Source organism: Synchiropus splendidus, chromosome 9 (genome assembly GCF_027744825.2).
Source record: "Synchiropus splendidus isolate RoL2022-P1 chromosome 9, RoL_Sspl_1.0, whole genome shotgun sequence".
NCBI classification, from domain to species: domain Eukaryota; kingdom Metazoa; phylum Chordata; class Actinopteri; order Syngnathiformes; family Callionymidae; genus Synchiropus; species Synchiropus splendidus.
Window position 1 is genome coordinate 8242382 of NC_071342.1, and position 20198 is coordinate 8262579.

Sequence of the window (20198 nt, forward strand, 5' to 3'; positions counted from 1 at the left end):
GTCCCTTTATGTTTCCGTTGATTCATGGTTTCATCAGTGATAGATTCATTTACACTTTTCTCCCTTAATCTGTTGGCTAGTCCACTGACTGTATTACATGTAATTTGTATGGTTTATTGAACAAGTTTGTCAACATTTTTCTGTCCAACAATAAAACTATTCCACCTGAAAATCTGCATTGTTTTTTTCTCATGGAAGGTTTGCAAGCAAATGATTATCTCCACAATGTTTCTTAATACCAAAGCAAAATAACATACACAAAGATCGGCCCAGAATAGCAGTCAAATATCACGTATTGCCTTTCTAAAGCCACCAGATATCGATACCACCGTATATCAGTCTATTCCTATTCCCAACACAACAGCTGACCAGAGGTAGCTAAAAAAAAAAAAAACATATCAACCATTTAATACACTTCACTGCCAGGTAAAATGTTTCAGAGCCAGGAAAGTTTTAAAAGAAAAGCAGAAATGGACATCAAACAAACAATATCTGAATCTGACAGTTACAAATTATAATAAGTGAGTCACAGACAGAAAGAGCAACTCTAAGCAGGACATCCAGAATGATTTTCTTTAAGTCATGGTTCCTCCACAATAAAAGAGGGTGAAGAAAGCTCATATTGTTCTGCATGTTGAGTGAAGAGAGAGAACAACAAACCACAAGCCAAGGTTTTCCAAAGATAAACACAGAAAGCTCTCGAGGGGGGAGTGGTCACGGGCTAGGTCGAGTGTGTGTGGCTGCATCCACGCATGCGTGCATTAGAAGCCGGGTTGCCCTCCCCTCAAGAAACATTTCTAAAATAGCAACCGCAAACCAGACAGAATGTAAATCCGCACTTTGAAAAGAGCCGGAGAGAAAAATCTTTGAGGGACGCAGAATAACAGGTATTCATTTCAGTCCATTTACGGTTCCAGTATCATGGAAGTGGGTCACTCTGGCTCTGTTCACAGTTCTGAAATTGGACTCCCGGTTTTATTTTTTCACGTAATCAATTACAGCTTTTTCCGTCGAGTTGGCTCAATTATAGCACAACTTCAGAAAGCTTCATCGCGGCCAGGATGGAGGAATTTGACATGTAAGCAAAGCTGAATAGAATAGTTTAATTGCAGCAGCATGTTCGAGAGAAACAGTGAAGCAGAGGAAAGCCTGACCAAGTGTTGAACTCTGATAGAAAATCCTCTAAACCTCTTACATTCACTGTTTTAATGTGAGTGGACTTGAAGGTGCGGAGAAATTGTGAAAAAAAAAGATTGTGTTTGCACCATCTCTATTATGGATGTGAAACAGTCACAGAGAGAGGCACTCCAATTCATTTACAATGCTATTTTGGGTGAAGCCAGAGCACCTCAACTTCATCTGAACTTCACTCTGCTGCTATTCAACGCCTATCGGGCATCAAAAATAATATATACACTCAATGTTTAAGGCACCAAAGAACTGATTTGTTCATATTCAGATATTCAGTGAGAAATATCAGCTAACAGAGCTAATGGAAAACAAGCCATTTCTTTTTGAGGTGTCACTCATCGTTTCATAGTTGTCTTAACAATGAATGCTGTATGAAATAAGTGCAGCCTCAAAATGTAAATAAAGAAAGATACAAATTCATTACAGGGTGCACATGAAGATAAATTAAAGGGAAATGCTACAATTAATGATAGACAGGTCAGCTGACCTTTAATATTTCCTGCTAAATTCAAAGTCAAAGAATGTTACATCCAAAAACATGTATGGTGTAAGGCTGTATCAGTTTGACATGTGTTGCATGTACATCATTGAAGTGCTTTATAAAGTCGAGTTATCAGGTCTCTACGAGACAAACCCAGATGTAGGCAGATACAGGATCCCCCCCCACAAATCGAGCCCCACCGATAGGTGCCTGCCCACCGGGGCTCGCTCCATGGTGGGACCTTTGAGACCCACAAGGACGATGTTATCCTTGATTTACAAAGGTCTTCAGAAGCTCTCTTGTCAGACAGTAACTCCACAGGAAACCCAACCAGATATTACCAGATACTCAACTAACTTGCTTCAAAATATAAAAATGACTATTTCAGATTACATTTTTGATGAACACAATTAGCGTGCACTAAAAAACGTATATGACAGTTTGAGAGCAATAAATCAGCAACACAAAGGGTCCAACATTGAGTGAAGCGTGATGGCATGATCATGTTGATTTGGCTACAGCAGATTCTTATGAGGCATAAAGCAGAAATAAATCACTTGTATGTCTGAAGACTTCACAGCAGGAAGCTGCAACAGCACACCAGAGTTGAATTTTGAAGAGGGAGAAACAGAAAGCCTCCAGCACATTCCCCATAAGACACTCACTTCCTGTCTGAGGGACTTACTCAGCACCTATGAGCGGAGGGAGCGCTCACACACACTCTTACGGAAACTGAGCCGCCAGAAAGTCTTTCCCCAGATGAACATCAGGGGAACTGACTTGAAAAAAATTCTCATGTTTTCTTAAGCACATACGGTGACCTACAAAACAAAACAGACTCTGGCCAGCAAGTGAACTGGCTCTAGATTGCGTGAAATATGCCATCACAGAATGTCCGGCATTAAGGGTGTAGCAATATATTTTACAGAGTGGTAAAGTATATACAGTATCTACCACCAAATACCACTAGCTTACTCACTGGTACAGATTTATTTGTTCATTGTTGCATTCCACTTCTTTAGTTGCTCTTATTTATCTCTCAGTCACGGAAAACAAGTCACAAGTTATTTTTTACATTAGGTTTACAGTCAGATTTACAGTAAAAACAAATCAAGTTATAATCAAACCTTCACAGGATGAGTCACAGCCGTTAACCCATATACTAGTTAGCATGTAACAAAATTAGGACAATGTTCGATCTCTATTATTTTAAAGTCTCTTTCAACAATTTACACCAGTGGTCAAGAAAAATCAGCACAAGATGGCTACTGCTGGTTACATATTACACATATGACATATTGTGCATGAGTTGCAAAGCACTGGAAATGTAGCGCACTAACCTCCACTGATCCTGGAAAGAGTTGGACAACAATTACAGCACTGGTTTTGTACAATAGTCATCAGATTCCTGTGTTGGGTCTCAAACTCCAACTCAGTTTTACAACATAGAGAAGTTGGCAGAGGCATCCATTAGCATGCCCCAAGCACACAGAAAGCAAACTGGGCCAGTAGATCAGCAACTGATGGGTACAGAAGCATACGCTGTATCGAAGGAAACACCTTAGATGTCAAACTGAATGGGAACGATAACTAAAACTCACCCTGAATCCTGAGAATGTCATCTACACACAGCAATTGTGCACATGTGAGAGAATACTATGAAAACAATATAATCGCATACTACAAATGCCAGTGACAATCCTTGTCTTTCATGTATTAAACCTCTCCACGCAACACATTTTTCTTCATGACACAAAGACATTTGATAATAGCCTGCGGTCGCCGAGCAGGAAAACAAGTTTGATGGAGAAAATGACTCACTTTACTTTAATAGTGTGTCATTATAGGAGAAGGTGCAAACACGCTGTTACACAATACACAAATGCAGAAGTCGGTTAAGGGAATCCCACTACCAGTGTCACACTCTACAGTAGTAAAGCAGGAATGGAGAGCTTGCCAACCTGGAAAACCTTGTTGCTCATGGAGACGTTTGGCATTCTCACACTTAAATTTCGGCTTTTCTTCAAAAACAGCACAAAGCTGTCTTGTTTTCCACGTCATGCGATAATTCATGAAGTCATTCCTGTGTCGACGTCTCCAAGCAATTAACTTGGGATTTCGATTCTCGGGTGCCAAAAGGGACAAACAGTAAAAACCCAGGAGTGTGTGTCAGGGTGTGATTGTGTTGTCACTTCACACTCCATTTACGGGTTCGGGCTCCGGTGCCAGGTCCGCAGACACTTTACTGCTTCTATAAATCTATTTTCTTATAAAAATTGGCTGCTTTAACAAGCATTCATTTCATTTCAGGTCGGGTAATGAGTTTGAATTTATTCAAAAGCAAACAATTAGTTTGCCTAGCTCTGCATAATAATACACACCAGTAGCTCTTCTGCTGCGTTAATATTCGACTCTGGGAATTTAATGAAAGAAGAACACAATCATATCACAACGCCGAGGGTGCTAAACTGTGCCATCTCAAACCTTCTCTTCCCTAAATTACACATCATTGATTCAGTGTGTCGAGGTTCAAAACAAACAAGTGCTCAACGGGCTTTACTGCCAAGGGGCTTTGTAAGTGCAAGTTTGTTTGTTCATATTAGATTATTAGCAGACCTTCACCCATCCGAGCGCTTACCCTCCTGGGACAAATGTAATGAAATGCCTGAATAAACACACAATTGACTAGTGAATCCAGTACAGCCAAAAGAATTGCAAGATTGTTATAAGTTATCAACATGCTGATGGACCTGTTGTAAGGATTAACAGCAGCAAGTTGATGTTTACAAAATTGGTGATATTATATGCTCCACATGTTAGAAGCAAAATAGTTTGTTAATAATCATGTTAAAAGGAATCTAAGCTAGAATGTTAACTGTTGTATATTCTGTAAGTCTGTGTTGATTCGGTGGTCTTCTCTTCCGCAACAAAAATGCATTGTGTTTGCCGGGGATACCTGCCAGATGAAATTTAGTGGTACAGTATATGAAAGGTTAAGAACATTTGCTCCGGGGAAGGATTTTAGGTACAGCGCTGTGAAAATGGACACAATGCTTTTTTCAGCAGGATGCCCTAAATTTCCCAAATTTAGTACCCTAGTCATTCTGGTTGCCATGGAAAGGGTGTCTCTCCGAGGTAATTTCGTTGAATTAGATCAAAATTTGCAGATTCTCATCTTGTGGGTCTGCGGCTGTGCAATTGTGTATGCCATATTTGTTTTGATGAGAAATCTTGTGTGAGTCACATTTATTTGTCGACACTTCATGGAAGAGCGCTGTTTTTGGTGGGAAGTACGTTATTAGCACAATTTGTGCCTCAAAATGCAGTAAAAGAAAAGAGTTTCAGTGGGGTTCAAATTTTTAAAAAATCCAAGGGTGAATGCTCCAGAACGCCACTAGGGGCCTCGCGTCCATGATACAGTGGTACCTCAGTTCTCGACCACAATCCATTCCAGAAGGCCATTCCAGAAGCGATTTGTTCGAAATCTGAATCGATTAGTTCGAAATCCGAATCGATTTTTCCCATTACAATTAATGGAAAAAGAAATAATGCGTTCCAAGCTTTAAAATAGGCTTTGTGTCTATGTGTGTGGCCGCTGCATGTGGGAGGGGTTGCCGAGTGAGTGACGTCTCTCCAGAAGTGAAGAGGTGCCCGGTGCGTGACAAAGTCATAAACCAAGTAACACTCTGTCCGAGACTCGCCTCATCCCTGTCCGAGCTCCAGCCGACAACAGGACATCAAACCCTGGAGTGCGCGCTCCAGGGCAAGCAACTATTCTAATCCAGGGCTTCAGGACAAATCTTAAAAAATTATACTTTACTGTATAAACTGAGGGACAATTGAACTGTCCCTGTATATTTAAAAGTGGGTAATGTCAAAGGCACGCCATCTGAGATTTTTTTTTTTTTTTTTTGATGAGGACCATTATAACATATTTGTGAGCTACCTTGGGGGTCTATTTGAGCCGCTACCACACAGTTATGATGCAAGGGAGATCCCCTATTTGACTACCATCAGCAAATCGGGCTCATGACTGAAATGATCAAATCAATGATACAAATTGCCAAAATGAGATCACCATATTAGATCATCGCTGGCCAGAAGATAAGATAACACATGACAACAACAATTCCTGGTATGAGGACAAAGGAGAAACTCGAACCAGAGCGACCTGGATTGGGATAGGAATATTCTCGGGCAGGGGTGGCCAACCAGTCAGAGGCTAAGAGCCACATTGTTTTACTTTGTTGCTGAAAAGAGCCACATCCTACAAATATGTAAGGGCAATGAATAACAGGTGAAACACATGCCATACGTTTGGTTTAGGGAATGACAAAGTTTGGTGTAGAGCCGCATGAAACTGGGAAAAGAGCCGCATGTGGCTCGGGAGCCACGGGTTGGCCAGGCCTGTTCTAGTGTTCTCTGGTTAAACTTGCCCAAGAACATCTGGTTGTCGCCCTCTTCTCCTTATCACACTTGGTATCTCCATCATTAACATGCACCTCCTCTCCACGTGTCTAGAGCTATCCCTCTGACACCCATTACCAACATCATCCTTCCTGGTCACTCCCACTGACGACATCAACAGCCAGATCCCGCAATCCACTTTTTTCACTGTTTTTAGAGGAAATGTAATACAAAGTCAATGAGCCTTTAAAACACCAAAGGTAAAATACATTTCTTTTGGAAGAACCATATTCAAAATCCTACCATTAAAGTTAAAGAGTTAAAATCTAGGGCCAACATCATACATTTTATTTTATTTTATTTTATTTTTTGTCAGCACTTTATTCCAAAACACTTTCCTAGTTTGTGGGCTCCCCGCTGACCATGGAAATAAATTTGATTCTGATTCTGATTCTGATTCTGATCTTCTGGACACCATGTTCCATGTGACAGTTACTTACAGCCCATCCAATCAAAACATGAGCAGACGTTACAAACACAAGCCAGAAGAAGAATAAACAGAGTCATTAAGATCTCAAACTGTGAAGGTAAATCAGGCAGCGCTTCATGCAGTGAATTGAGAAAATTAGACAAACAAGCCATTATTACTGGGTACATTTTTAGTTACTATAATTATTTGGATCTTAAGTAATTGAAGCTTCTAATCTCACATCAAGCTGCCATGACAAAGTAAAAGGTGGATGCACATTTATATTTCTATGATTAGAGATGTCTCAATCCCAGAGTTCCTTTATTTAAATCATCAGGATTATTATGCGTTCACTGAATTGTACATCCAAATATCCATTAACACTGAATAGTACACATCATTCCATGAGGAATTATTTTAAATTATAATGTAAATAATAATGGACCCACCCATGAAACATCAGATATCAGAAATGAAAGCTTCAATAACAAAGTGGTATAAACACTCACAATATCCGGCAAGCACGACGAAGGATGATGTGTAAAATCCATGATGACTTGTGGATTTATCAGCAGTTTGCTTCCTTATTCCGAAGCCAGACTAGGTAACACCGGGTTCAAAGGTTAACACTCTTTTTGAGCTGGGATAATACACGTGTTCATAACATGAACCAGAGAGCTCTCAAGCAACGCGCCAGATGTTTCTGCTTCACACTGCAGCTGCACAATCATGTCACCGCTCTGCATTTCCGAAACAAGATGTTGACTAAGATCCAAACTCACGGCCTGGCATGCTAAAAGTTGGATAAACACGCTGAGTGACGTGGCACATGGTCACATCCCCGGACACTTGAGTTTAGGGGCCGGTGTCTGGTGAAGTTGTTTTCCTGGAAGAGTTTGGGATGACATGGAGCTTTGAGGAATGTTCCGAGCAGCTACAGTGAGACCGTGCTGCCGTCTGTGTGTGTATAAAAGACCAAACAAAATTCTAGATGGCAGCAACTTTCACAGTAACCCACGGCAACAAGTTCTCAAACAGCATTCTTCCAAGAATTTAACTTGGTCGATTTAGTAGTCATCCCGTAAAATCTAATGGTGCATATGGAGATTTAGATGGACAGACCTGAACTCACCGTTTCAGATGGAACATAGCCACAAAAAGAGACCAATGGCAGCAGCTAATAAATAATGCCATCACTAACAACAAACCCAGAGAAACTATTTAGACTTTACCACAATAACTGCTCAGAAATTTCTTGAATTAACAAAGATACTACTGAAACTTTCTTAGTCCAGAGGTGTCTCACACGTGAATGTGGATCAGAATATAAATACAACATTAGGTTTTTCTAGTCAGAGGAAAAGTCGACCAACTTTGTAAGGTATCAACAAAAGCAGAAGCAACTAGTTGAATGGAGGAATTTCACTGAAAACATCTGCATTTCTCAGCCTATATGGTGCAACACAAAGAAGGGGAAAGGGAACAAATCAGAGCACGTATGATGTACTCAAGTGGCCAAATGAAAGGTCGCGACTCATTGCATGCTTAATATGAACAAAATCTTAGTCTGTATGTAGATCATCTTGGGACTGTTCAATGTGGAACCATCGATGCCTTCTTGTTTGGCCATGATACTGTGTATATGATTTACAGTCAGAATGACGACAACAATAACAGACTTCTACAACAGATACTTCTGACCATTTGCATATTCTCTGCACTTCTATGTCTCTGGCATGTTAGTAGTATATGCATCATCTGAACTAGCTTGAATTAAAAAATAGTTGTATAACAGAGAAGAACAGCCGATTGTAGGTCTCACTTTAACACGCAGACTCTTGAACACTGAACTTGATACACAACCAGACACCAAAAACAACAGCAACCATCTGCTGAGAAGGTGGGAAAATTTCAAGAAAACTACCCTAATTATAAGGGTGACTATGATTTTGATGATCACATATTATTTAATATATCACTGTCACATTCCTTGCGACAGCACAAACAGATTGAAAAAGGAATATGGCAGAAACAACAATAAATAACAAAATACAATCATAGGTAAATAAAAGTAGTAATATTAAGAACGAAAGAAACAGAGAACTGGATAAAGTAATTTTGGTTCGAGTCTAAGATAACAAAAGAAAAACTATGGACAGTTACATAGAAGAAACGGCTTTAAATGACCTCATGAACCTAGTCAGTTCTTAGCTCACTCGTTAGCATAATGTGCTGACCCCTTGTGGACGACAGGGTGACCTCAAAATAGTTATTCTCCGTTATTTTGGTGTCCTTTCTCCAGCAAACCAATGAACAAATCAAAAATACGAAAAGTGTTTTCGTTAAAGCCATGAAAAAAAACAAGATGCTAAATAAAATAGTTCCGGATAACGCACGTGCCGAAACTCCACCACCTGGCCAACTTATTTACATTGAATTATTTTTATTTTGTTTCATTTATTTATTGTTTTTTCTTTGTTTTTTGACAGAGAGGCACTCACAAAAAGGAACGATTTATCCAACTCAACTTTGGAGGGACTTTTCTTACCCAAGAGCATGACTTCCAATTTCCTGCGGTCCACTCGGAACCTTTCCTCTGTCCACTCCGGGTCTGGCAGCGGGTGGGGTCCGCTCAGGTCCTCCTCGGACCCGGGCAGAGGAGAGTCGGTGCTCCGCTCGCTGTTGGATCCCGGGTCGGACTGCTGCAAGTATCCGCTCAGAGAGTCGCACTGGGCGGCCATGGTGCTGCACATCCCCGCTCACCGCTGCCGTCTTTCCAAAGTCAAGCTCAAAGCTGAAAACACTTCTCTTAATGTTTAACTTTCCGGTTCGTGCGAGACCATTCCGGCACCAGAGGAGGACTGGAGTTTCTTCAGGCCGCTTTGTTGTCCCTCATTGGATGGAAGTTCTAAAAATAGAGAGGAAGACTCGGTCCAGTCTGAGTAGGTTCGTCTGGAGGTTTCACGGAGCTCCTCAGCAAAAACATACCAACCTCAGGAAAGTTTCACGTGTCATCCCAAAAAAAAAGTGGGACTCCTCCCAGAGTAGAGTTTTCCTCCCCCAGATCAACCCCCCAAAACTTAGTCAGGCGTATGTACGACAGAGCACACGCAGACACGAACCCCATTTCCACAGTCCACGTTTACGCTAACAGTAAATATATTTTAAATAAAAATATACACTATTCGTTGAAATATTCAAGCAATCGAAACTTTCATTAGGAAAGACGACGTGTAAAGAAAATAAAACACAAAACAATATCACTGTCCAAAGTGGCATATGATTCATCATTGATTTCACTATTAATGGAACCCTTTTCCTTTTAATATTCATTTTCAGTCTCATTTGATATCATCTATGATCATAAATGTTGGTGTCTTCTTAAAATGTTATTCCATCCAACACATGCATTTATATGATTCAAAAGATTTTTGCATTTTATCATGAATTTACAGTGTTTTAATTGAATAAAAATGCTTATTCGTAATGCACTCACCATTTCCTTTCACTTCAAAACAGCAGCTTACAAGGTGACGGCTAACATTCTACATGTCAGTAAAAAATAAAACACGAGTGAGGTTTTCTTCTCTGTATACTTCCTGGCTCTGTCCACCACGGAGGGAGGCCAACAGGAAGCTGCAATGACTGTGTTTAATCTGGACTACAATTCATTAGTCACTCGCTCGGATGAGTGGTGGGAGCAGGAGTGAAGAGGCGTGAAAGTCAGTGGAAGTGAAGCAGAATGTGAATGAAAGGCAGGCAGGTGGAGGGATGTCAGAGTAACGGACAGAGATAAAGAAGAGAGTGCAGGCAGGGTGGAACAGGTGGAAAAGAGTGAGAGAGCAGCCTGCAGGGGAAGCTATGTAGGGCCTGCCATGATGCGTGGTTTCGAGACAATAGATTTGACACGGGTTGGACGTTGAAGCAGCATCATTGGGTGTGAAATCTGGTGTGTCATGATTGACACATCATGAACGCACCACTCAGAAATGCACCTTAAGTTATACAGTAAAAAAGCACACAGTGTTTTTGACTGTGTGTGTGTGTGAGACGGGGGAAGCACTTCACATCCTGAGTGAGTGAAGGAAGCAATACAGGAAAAGGAAACCAAAACATAGTTGCAGCAGGTCAACATGAAAGTGGAACAACCCCGGTCTGCAGTCACCAACGCTATATGTGACATGAGGGGGAAAGAAAATACTTTGCTGCCCAGATATTGTTATGCTGAGGGCAGGAAATGATTGTGTCTGAACAAAAAAAAAAAAAAAAAAAAAAAAACAGGTCCCGCAGTGTATAGAATCGAAATTTTTGGATTGAGCTGAGACCCAGTTGAACCGAGATTCAGTTCGACTGCATCCTCATGATTAGCAACTGACATGGCTGTGAAACCGATGTTTGAGAGAAACACATTTCAGATTTGTGTGAGGCCTTCAAAAGACACTCCCACAAGCTTTAGTAGAGCACAGAAGGACTCCAGAATCACCTCAAGTGAAAAGGAGTTGAGGCACCACTCATGTCTGAGAACCAGGAATCAACTCAGATGCCAATCACAATGAGTATTTCAGGGAGATTTTCTATTGTTTTCAAGGCTATAGCCCACGAGTTGAAGCTGCCAAAATCCCTGTTAAGAACCATGGCCTGCGACTTGGAAGCGATAGAATCAGTACACCAGTAAAACATGGACTACCGGTATTAATAAATTAATATATGCAACATCAAGGAGAAAGAGGTTTGAATGCTGTGAAACTAGTTCGACAATATAGGAACTTAAACCAACAACCCTTAATAGAGAAGACAAGTTGTATTCTTCAAATACAGTAAACTGTAAGTTCAATTAAGAAGTGGAACGTACAATAAAACTAAAGAAGTGACAGCTTAAATGGCTCCCTCTAGTGGACAAAGACAACAGTCGTGAAATAGTTTATATATTTTTTTTATTTATTTATGAGGAAACAAAAGTCACAATCCCCTTAATATGTATTCAAAATCAGATAGTTTCTCCACTGATATCTTAAAAGGAAAATAAAATTAGGTAATCCCAACACGATCATCGCACTAGCGCAATAGCGACAATAATAATAATGCCAATTTAAGAATGAAGTAAAAAGGGTATAAACAAAAGGTCAAGTCAGAAGAATAAAGGTGCTTCAAGCGTATATAAAATAAAGAAACAAAACACTTGAATGGAACCAGTGTGGGTGAGGAAGTGAAGAAGAGCCCAGCAATCACATTGCATATTTCTGAGTCCACTCTTTCGCTAGTTTGTTGTACCTGCAGACAATAGAGGTTACAGTGTGCATCACAAAAAAAAAAAAAGATCTGATGATTCTTTGTAGTTTAAAAATACTTACGTTTGTCTGTCAGACTTGTATATGCGTGCAATGTCTGGGACTAAAGGGTCATCTGGGTTTGGGTCGCATAGCAACGAGCATATGGATAACAGGACTGGAGGAGACACAGAGACAAACATGAGTCACTGCATCAAGCTCAGTTGATCTTTCACAACAGTATGATGAATTTATCCAGTGACTTTTTATCGACCATTTTGGAGACATTCAGATATTGTTACATTAAACCTTTATTCAAACATTCTCCAGGTTAATACTTTTATGGGTGGCTGAGAAACATTCTTAATATTTCGTTGACACCAAGTACATCACCCAGTTGAGTTCAGGAACAAGGGTGAGGAAGCCACTGCTCATCATGCTGAGAAATGAAGTGAAAGATGCCAGTTCCCCAGAACACATTTGAGATGAATGGAACACTAAATTGCCGCTAGTTTGACTGTGGAACGTTGCATGTGCTAGCCAGCCTGTGAAGTCCAAATGTGAACCCACCCTGGAGTCGGTCAGAACAAACCAATTGCCACGAGTCTTAGTTGGGAATACCATGCAACTGAAACCATGAATCAGGATTCTTGCTGATAAAGACTTGGTTAAGCAAAGGCAGTTTAAGTTCCTGTTACCTTTAGAAACAGTGAGTGCTGGCGACCACTGCGACCTCAAGATGTCGAGGCAGATGCTACCATTGCTGTTTATGTTCGGGTGATAGATTTTTGTTGTAAAGGAAATCTGAAAATGAGAAACAGTGGGAGATAAATTACCATACAGCATGCTACAATGGCACCAGCGTTGAGTTTTTTTTTTTTTTTTTTTAGGAATAAAGTAATTTCCTTATGGTCATTGACACAATGAACACACACACACACACAAGTTTCTCAAAAGTAAATTCTTCAAATCACCCGGAAGCCAACGACATGATAATGAATGGAAAGCAACTTCAAAAGCAAACAACACATATCATGACTCAGCAAACCTACCTTTGGTGGTTTAAAAGGGTAGTCAGTAGGGAAGTGGACTGACAGGAAAAATATTCCACCATGATAAGGACTGTCACACTGGGGGTAAAGAAAATTAACAAATTAATGAGGAAAAAAAAAACAACTAGATTTTGTGATTGTAATTGGCCATTTGGGCAGATTTCCTCATTGTTGCTACTCGTGACTTTGGCATCTGGTTTAAACACAGGTGTAACTTGTTCCAGCGCACACTTAAAAACATGGACACAGGAACAAAGCAAAGCAACAAAATACAAAGAGTGACAGACAAAAATGTGAAACCTACTCAGGAATTTATCACACTTTGATGTGAAATAAATAAAGGCAGAAGCCTAAATATTTAAGTATGATCTTAATCCTTGTTTCTGGAGAAAAATCTGTGTTCTCATTTTTTTTTATTTTACTTCCTGATTTATAATAGTTGTGCCACTCTAGTAACCCACCAACACCAAGCGAGACCAAAACTGTGGGATGGTAAAACTGCCTGGAAGAAGCAGACACACCTCAATAAAAGCAGGGCAAGCAGTCACTGCTCTAACTGGCCAAAGACGAAAGTAAATGGGGGCAGACCAAAGAGGAGGAAGTGAAAATGAGAAGGAAGAAGAGAGAGGCCCCCAGAATCACACACTGTAAGATGCCAAGGTGGGTCCCCCACCAGGGGGGAAACAAGGGCGGGTCCCAGACTTACTGGAGAGGATACATGTCACAGTGACCTGTACAACCCGTTTGAGAGTCTAGTCTCAAAAACAGTTTACATATTTTGACTTCTGAAGCGTAACATCTTTAAGTGACAGCTTCGATTCTTGTCCGGTATAAATAAATATAGAAATAATATAAAGTAACTTGCTACTAAATTCAGATTAGTGTGGATTTAAAGTCAGACTGACTTTGAGTGGAATATAATTCTACTTTAACAAATGTAGATTCAACACATATAATGTAAACTGTCAACTGAAAATACTTTGAACTACAAAAATATTTTTGCCATTCTAAAACATACAGGAACGGCACGTCAAAAAGCAATACATGGCGTTGACACTAACATCTACATATATGCGCTGTCCATAGGGCAAAAATTAGAAATGATGAACACATATGTTCTAGTGTGAACCTTTAACACACTCTATAAATGTGGTGTTCTGAGGAATGCCTGACTGCTACATTGGTGGCGAGGGTATGACTGCAGGCTTTTCATTGAGAACATAAAGGGCTGTAAAGTCAACATAAAAACGGCATTGTCCAGTGATCCAGAAACAACTTAAAATACAGGAAACTCATCCAGAAATAGCTCACCGGTCCCGCGATGGATGCTTGCCAGTGAAACACTACAGGAAAAGCAGATATAGGCACATGTGAGAAGAATATTAAGTCATGAAGCTTACAATAAACAGAGCAAACACTGAATAACATTCACTCACTATCATCCCCGACAGGTCCAGCTGAACAAGATGAAGGAGGATCCCTCTGTAAGTCGGTGTACTCCTGAAACAGATAACTCAACGGTCTGGAAAATTCCTACACTCAGTGACTTTCATAAATCTTCAACACAATTCTGTATTTATTGCGAATCCAGCGTCAACCTGAGCGACTTCAGGTGACTGTTTTTGGTTTACCGAAGGTGAGCGACAACATATCAAGCTACTTGTTTAGCTCCAAAGCTAAGTTATTCCAGTGATAGCTTCGTTTCCGTATTCCTCAACATCGACTAAACCCTTTAAAATCGACGTCACATACCTTATTTATTCTTTTCAAAGCCATTTCAAAGCTCTGTGTTGACCTAAACGGGGATAACGTGCCGACCTTGACCGCTGTCAAACTAAAACTGCTCTCAGTTTGTGCCGATTCGTAGCTGTTTGTTATGAAAGACTGGTTTTGCCTTTTGTTTCCGCGTTTTTGTTCAGCGACGATGAATACGGCAGTGCATTGTGGGAAATGTAGGTTCGCGGAGAGACTGTTAAAGGGACAGCTACTCGAATGCCCTGCATTTAAATACGCATTCTTCTAATGCCTTTTTGTCATTTGGTGCTATATGGAGCTTTGACGATCTTGTTCATTAAATAAAAGTAAAGTACAGCGTTTTTATGCCAACAGAGTTGAAGTTTGACAAACATAATTTTCCTTTTAGTGTTTTTTTTTTAATAAAGGTACAATTTTGTCACTTTTATTTTTCAAATATTAGCTGACTACATGGTGTGAAATAAATGACGGATACAGCAACGTGTACTGTGTCTGATGAAATTAGTAGTTTATTTTATTTTATTTTATTCATGACAGCAGTTCAAAGTCCATAGTTCATAGTTCACAGCACTTTCCTAGTTGCTGGGATCCCCACTGACCATGGCAATGAAGTTGTTTCTGATTCTGATTCTGATGACTGGATAGACACTGTTGCTTAGAAAACTTTGGACCATAGGAAATAATTGAACACTATATGAACTTAGAGAATAACACTTTGATTTATGGTTTGCCACCATGAAGAGGGAACAAGTCATTTATTGTTATTTAATTAAAATATAATACGAATTTTTGGACATATGCAAATGAAAGACTGAAAACCCCCCTGAAGTAATCAGTGGTGGCCTGAACAGATGACCACATAGGCTTCAGGCATTGTACGACCCTCCACTAATAAAAGGTTTCTTTCAAGATGGCAGGATGGAATCCAAAGTCCAGTACCCTTATTTTGATCTATGCACCATTAGGTCTTTACAGATTTCATGAAGAGATATTAAAAAGAAAAAAAAACTCAAGTCAGTACCTAACCAAGTGATTCAATTGAACTTTAATTGCAAATAAAACACTTTTCTGTCTTCAAATGCAACAATACAGAAATATATCGCCAAAAGAAAAAAAAAAAACCTGTCTCAGGTGATCATGCAGTATGTTTTATGTTCATTTTAAACTTGACTTATTAATATGTGCTGTCTGGGGAGAAGTTGAACGTACAGTCTATTTCATATTCACTTTAAACGCAACCTATTAATATGTGGTGCCAAGTTTCAAATATGTCATGGAAACACAATACAAATAATTACTTCTCAAAACATAAAGCCCTAATGTCTCCAAACTTTTAAAAGCTTTCAGTTTTCAGCAATTGTCATCAGTAGGTCATTGTTGTGGTATATGCTTTTCATTCCGCCAATGTTCAAAAAGCACAATTCTCGCTCTCATGTCAGTGGCTGTCGGGCATCTTGACCTCTTCAGACCTCAGCGTTTGTTGAGTGTGGTTGATTGCAATTTGGGATAGGTCCTTGTTTGTGGGCAATTATTATTGACAATGCTGGTATTGACAACGTTGCTTAAATATGTCACATTCCCATGTCATATGAAGCTGGAGACATTGTCGAAAATCTGAAATCATGTTCTGTTTTCTTTCAGGAGTTGCTGTTGCCCAAGTCATGAGAGTTTGTGTGCATTCCTTACATGTTTTTGTTGTCACTGAAATGTCTGTAATGTTATCCTAAGATGGTGCAGGCAATACATGTGGCCAGTAGATCGACATTTAAACACAACGTAAAGAAAGGTACCATGGTGTTGAAATGCAACCTCAACATAGGGGGGCGGGAGGAGGTTAAAGTGGTCAGACTGATCGTCGAGCGTCGCTCTTCTCAATTGTTATGAGAATAAAGCAGACAAATTGGCAACGCTGCGGTGCTGCAGCGCTCGGCGATTAGAATTCCACTTTGGGGCCAAAAATATCTGTTTACAAAAACGCGCTGCAATGCAATCCAGACACGTGATTGGCCCGTGGATCGATGCTCGTTCACGGCGCGGGGCTGTGTCGCGCCCGCGCCTGAGCGCATCGTTCGGAGGAGAGAGGAGGCTGGAACAGGAGACGGGAGCAGGAGTCCACCACCAAATGTCTGCCTCTCCACGGTGCCAATGAGCTGTCCTCACATTCCTATGTCTGCCAGTTGACACGATCCACAGTGACGGGACGGACAGACTTCCACGGCTGCAGGGACACCGGAGTCCGCGTTCGATCAGGTGAGCCCCGTTTTTCTCCGTCCGTGTGTTTACGAGCTCCGATCCGTGCACAGAGCGGGTGTGTTTGGTCCATGACTGGAGCCGAAGCACTGAGCAGGGGAACACAAGAGTGTCGCTAACGGCCTCATGACTTGGCTCGTTGGAAGCTAAAGGCTATTTAGTGTTGCAGACTGGGAAAGATGTCGAGCGGGTGTCGAAGGAGAACGAAGAAGAGGAAGATCGCGCGGCCGGGCTGCACATCCGAGCCGCTCTGCGAAGTGTTCCTCCTCGGGGACGGTGTGTTGTTTCCCTGCACCTCCGTTGTCAAGCTCCTCAGTGGAAGGAAGCCGCTGCTGTTGCTGCTGCTGCTGCAGCCTGGTGCCATGGAGAACTTCCATCCACCCTCCCTTCAAAATAGCATTAGTTCCTGTGCGCCATGGGCAATTGCTTTTTGGACGTTTTCTCTATTCTATGATTGCATCCAGATTCCATTATTGGTTGTTGGCAACAGTATTCCAACAATAACTGAACGGAAATTTGACAATTTTGTCCTGATTCTGGAAAGTCAACCACAATAATCGTGATGGTTCCAAGACTTTTTGGAGGTTATATACTATTTCTTGAAAACTTGACATTTTTTATTATCATTTATATTCAGATAAAATGCATATAAAATGGAATATTGTTTCATTCTTAATATTCTTCCTTCCATTTAATCTTTGTAGGTCCATTTTGTCCTTCTGTCATGTTTCGAAGTAACCGCCGTCTTTCCTGTGGCTGTAGGCTCGTTGGTCACAGTGTTTGCTTGACCAGGTTGCGTGTTCATTATGTTCTTCATTCTCATGCTCTGGTTTTGAAGACGCAGCTGCAAGGATATTGTTTGGTGACCCATTGACTTGATCACTGCTTTTAACAAAAGAGGATGTTATCTTTAGAACATCAGCTTCCACCGGAGTGTGATCCAGCAGGAGGGGAATCTGAACCGCAGTCAGCTGATCCTTTACTGCTCTCAGCAAGAAATAAAAACAATCATCTTAAAATAGGAAATGAATCTGTGTCTAAATGTAGACTTGACTTCATATATGCATAGGTAGGTGGCCAGTGAGCAGTGAGCGCAAAATGAACTAGCAGAAAGATGCTCTTGACAAGTTGAAAAACTCACTTAACAGAAAAGCAAAATACAGTGCAACCTCGGTTCTCGACCACAATCCGTTCCAGACGGCTGTCGAGAAGCGATTTGTTTGAAATTTGAATCGATTTTTCCTATGACAGTGTCTGCTGCAGGTGCGCTGTTCCTCTATGTGTGTGGCCGCTGCATGTGGGAGGGGTTGCCGAGTGAGTGACGTCTCTCCAGAAGTGAAGAGGTGCCCGGTGCGTGTCCAGCTCTGAATGTGCGCTTCTGTGCAGTTTGGCTGTGACAAAGTCATAAACCAAGTAACGCTCTGTCCCAGACTCGCCTCATCCCTGTCCCAGCTCCAGCCCACAACAGGACATCAAACCCTGGAGTGAGCGCTCCAGCCTCGGAGGTGTGGAGAGTGAGCACCTCCCCTGTGACACTCTACCACGGTCCAGTGCAGAGACAGGAAAGGTTTTACACCTCAATATGAAGAAAAAACAGGCTGCATTATACACAATAACAAAGTGCGTCGTGGGTCAGCTGATCGGTCCACGCACGTTATGTTTCTTCCGGCTTTTTTCGGCGGCGTTCGAGTTCTGGATTTTGTTCGAAATCAGAAGCAAAAAAATCTTGACATTTTTGTTCAAACTCCGATTTGTTCGAAGTCCAGGATGTTCGAAAACCGAGGTACCACTGTATTTGCAGGCAAACTTTTAATTTCAAACAAGAACTTGAATCAAACCAGACTTTTAGCTAGAGAGGCTGGCACACACAAGAAAAAGGACACCCTGATTTTTTCAGCGAGACACCCTAAATTCCAATCATTAGTGCCTGCACCAGTGCCTGGTCGTAGTGCCCCAATACAGGGCCCCATGAAAAGCATGTTTCTTCCCAGTAATTTCACTCAATTTGATAGAATTTTGCAGCTTCTCATTCTGCCCTATTTGAGACTTACATTTGTTGGGATTTCTGACGTGTTGGCAAAATATTGTTGCCAAGGTTGTTGACAATGCATTAACTAATCCCACTGAGGCTGTATTCCCGACCCAGATTATTCATTTTGGGATAAGATGGTGGTCACTGGTGTCTTAATATCAATTTGATAGAAGCACTTCTTGCCACTGCTTTTGATCTCAGCGTGGTCAGTCATGATCTCTGTCACACTGATAATTTAGCCACAAAATAAAACTCACCTAACACATTGACATTAGTTTAATCTCCAAGGATGTTTCACAAACTACCTAGATTGAACTTTCAGATAGTTGAAGTTCAAAATGTAGCTGTGTTTGGCCTCAAAACTAACATTTTCTAGCAGAAGGTGCCTTGCCCAAGGAATCTATGACAGATCAGATGAGTTTTTCTTTTCTCTTTTTCTTGGACGACCCACTCAACCATCTGAGCCACTGTTGACCCAGTGAGATGCTACACTCACTTGTAATGTGGACAAAACCCTTTACACAAAACAAAGGCACAAACTACAAACTAAAAGAAGAAATTTGGAAAATGTGGATAGAAAGCTGTGGCACTGTCCACAAAACCAGCAGTGTTTCTGTTTCCTCACCCAGTCCAGTCAAATCTATGATTGTAAATTCTTCATATATGTTAACTAATGTCCTAAACACTTTAATGAAGTGCATAAATGGGTTGATTCCAATTGGTTAAATTCATAAATAAAAGACACAATCTAAGATGTTTTTTCACTCGAGGATGTGGGATCACTGTGTACTTTAGCTTCATGAAGTCATACACGTACTGTAGGATGTAGCTGGATTGCTGTTTGGCTCGACTGACTTCTCTTTACTTACAGGACCACCTGACTTTTGCTGTGGCTGACTTGCTCACTGGATCATGGCACAGACCAACAGTGGGGGGCAGGGGACCAACGGGGTGGCAGACGAGTCCCCGAACATGATTGTCTACAGAAAGGTAAGGTTGCTGTCTATGGTGTTTTCTGTTTGTTAGCAGGTGGTGAAAGTATTTATATGACCTCATTTTCCCAGGTAATACAACTCCAATTTTGAGTTATTAGATCTGCAATGAAGTGTTCTTTTCACATAATACTTGGGCGTCATATTCTCTTCGTGCTGTTGATAAATAACTCCTGGAGTTGTACTCAAAGCCCACTTGTGTCATGAAAAGGTCAGGTAGCTTTCGCGGGATCGTAAGTTTGATTCCTGATCCTCCGGTGATACGTCATGTTGTCCTTGGGCAACCACTAATTGGCCATGTG

At 41.0% G+C, this 20198-nt stretch overlaps 3 protein-coding genes across 3 annotated transcripts in view; 1 reads left to right on the forward strand and 2 right to left on the reverse strand.

The window, feature by feature from the left end:
- The window catches only part of LOC128764543 (protein bicaudal C homolog 1-like), a 67649-nt gene extending 58067 nt beyond the window's left edge, over window positions 1-9582 (reverse strand). Inside the window, exons 1-2 of the mRNA XM_053874339.1 lie at window positions 9541-9582; window positions 9097-9456 (exon numbers count right to left, since the gene is read on the reverse strand). Of these exons, the coding sequence (XP_053730314.1) occupies window positions 9097-9301 (205 nt within the window). The 5' untranslated portion in view covers window positions 9302-9456; window positions 9541-9582. The remainder of the gene's footprint in view (window positions 1-9096; window positions 9457-9540) is intronic.
- A 1882-nt stretch (window positions 9583-11464) lies between these two features.
- LOC128764699 (ubiquitin-conjugating enzyme E2 D4-like) lies at window positions 11465-14775 on the reverse strand. Its single transcript, XM_053874722.1, has 7 exons — window positions 14620-14775; window positions 14304-14367; window positions 14179-14210; window positions 12868-12945; window positions 12514-12619; window positions 11900-11993; window positions 11465-11819 (listed from the first exon to the last, which is right to left on the reverse strand). The coding sequence occupies exons 1-7, from the start codon at window positions 14641-14643 to the stop codon at window positions 11774-11776; spliced, it is 444 nt and encodes a 147-aa protein (XP_053730697.1). The 5' UTR covers window positions 14644-14775; the 3' UTR covers window positions 11465-11773.
- A 1914-nt stretch (window positions 14776-16689) lies between these two features.
- rgs7a (regulator of G protein signaling 7a) overlaps window positions 16690-20198 on the forward strand; it is a 65228-nt gene continuing 61719 nt past the window's right edge. Inside the window, exons 1-2 of the mRNA XM_053874851.1 lie at window positions 16690-16872; window positions 19776-19894. Coding sequence (XP_053730826.1) covers window positions 19817-19894 — 78 coding nt within the window. The 5' untranslated portion in view covers window positions 16690-16872; window positions 19776-19816. The remainder of the gene's footprint in view (window positions 16873-19775; window positions 19895-20198) is intronic.

Bases quoted from the DNA above. Each gene is read 5' to 3' on its own strand.
- LOC128764699 (XM_053874722.1), bottom strand. From the start codon at position 14,643: ATGGCTTTGAAAAGAATAAATAAG. The intron at 12,946-14,178 runs GTGAGCTATTTC...CTTTACCCCCAG, and splicing joins AAGCATCCATCGCGGGACCG to TGTGACAGTCCTTATCATGG. The intron at 11,994-12,513 runs GTAACAGGAACT...TGTCTCCTCCAG, and splicing joins AGCACTCACTGTTTCTAAAG to TCCTGTTATCCATATGCTCG.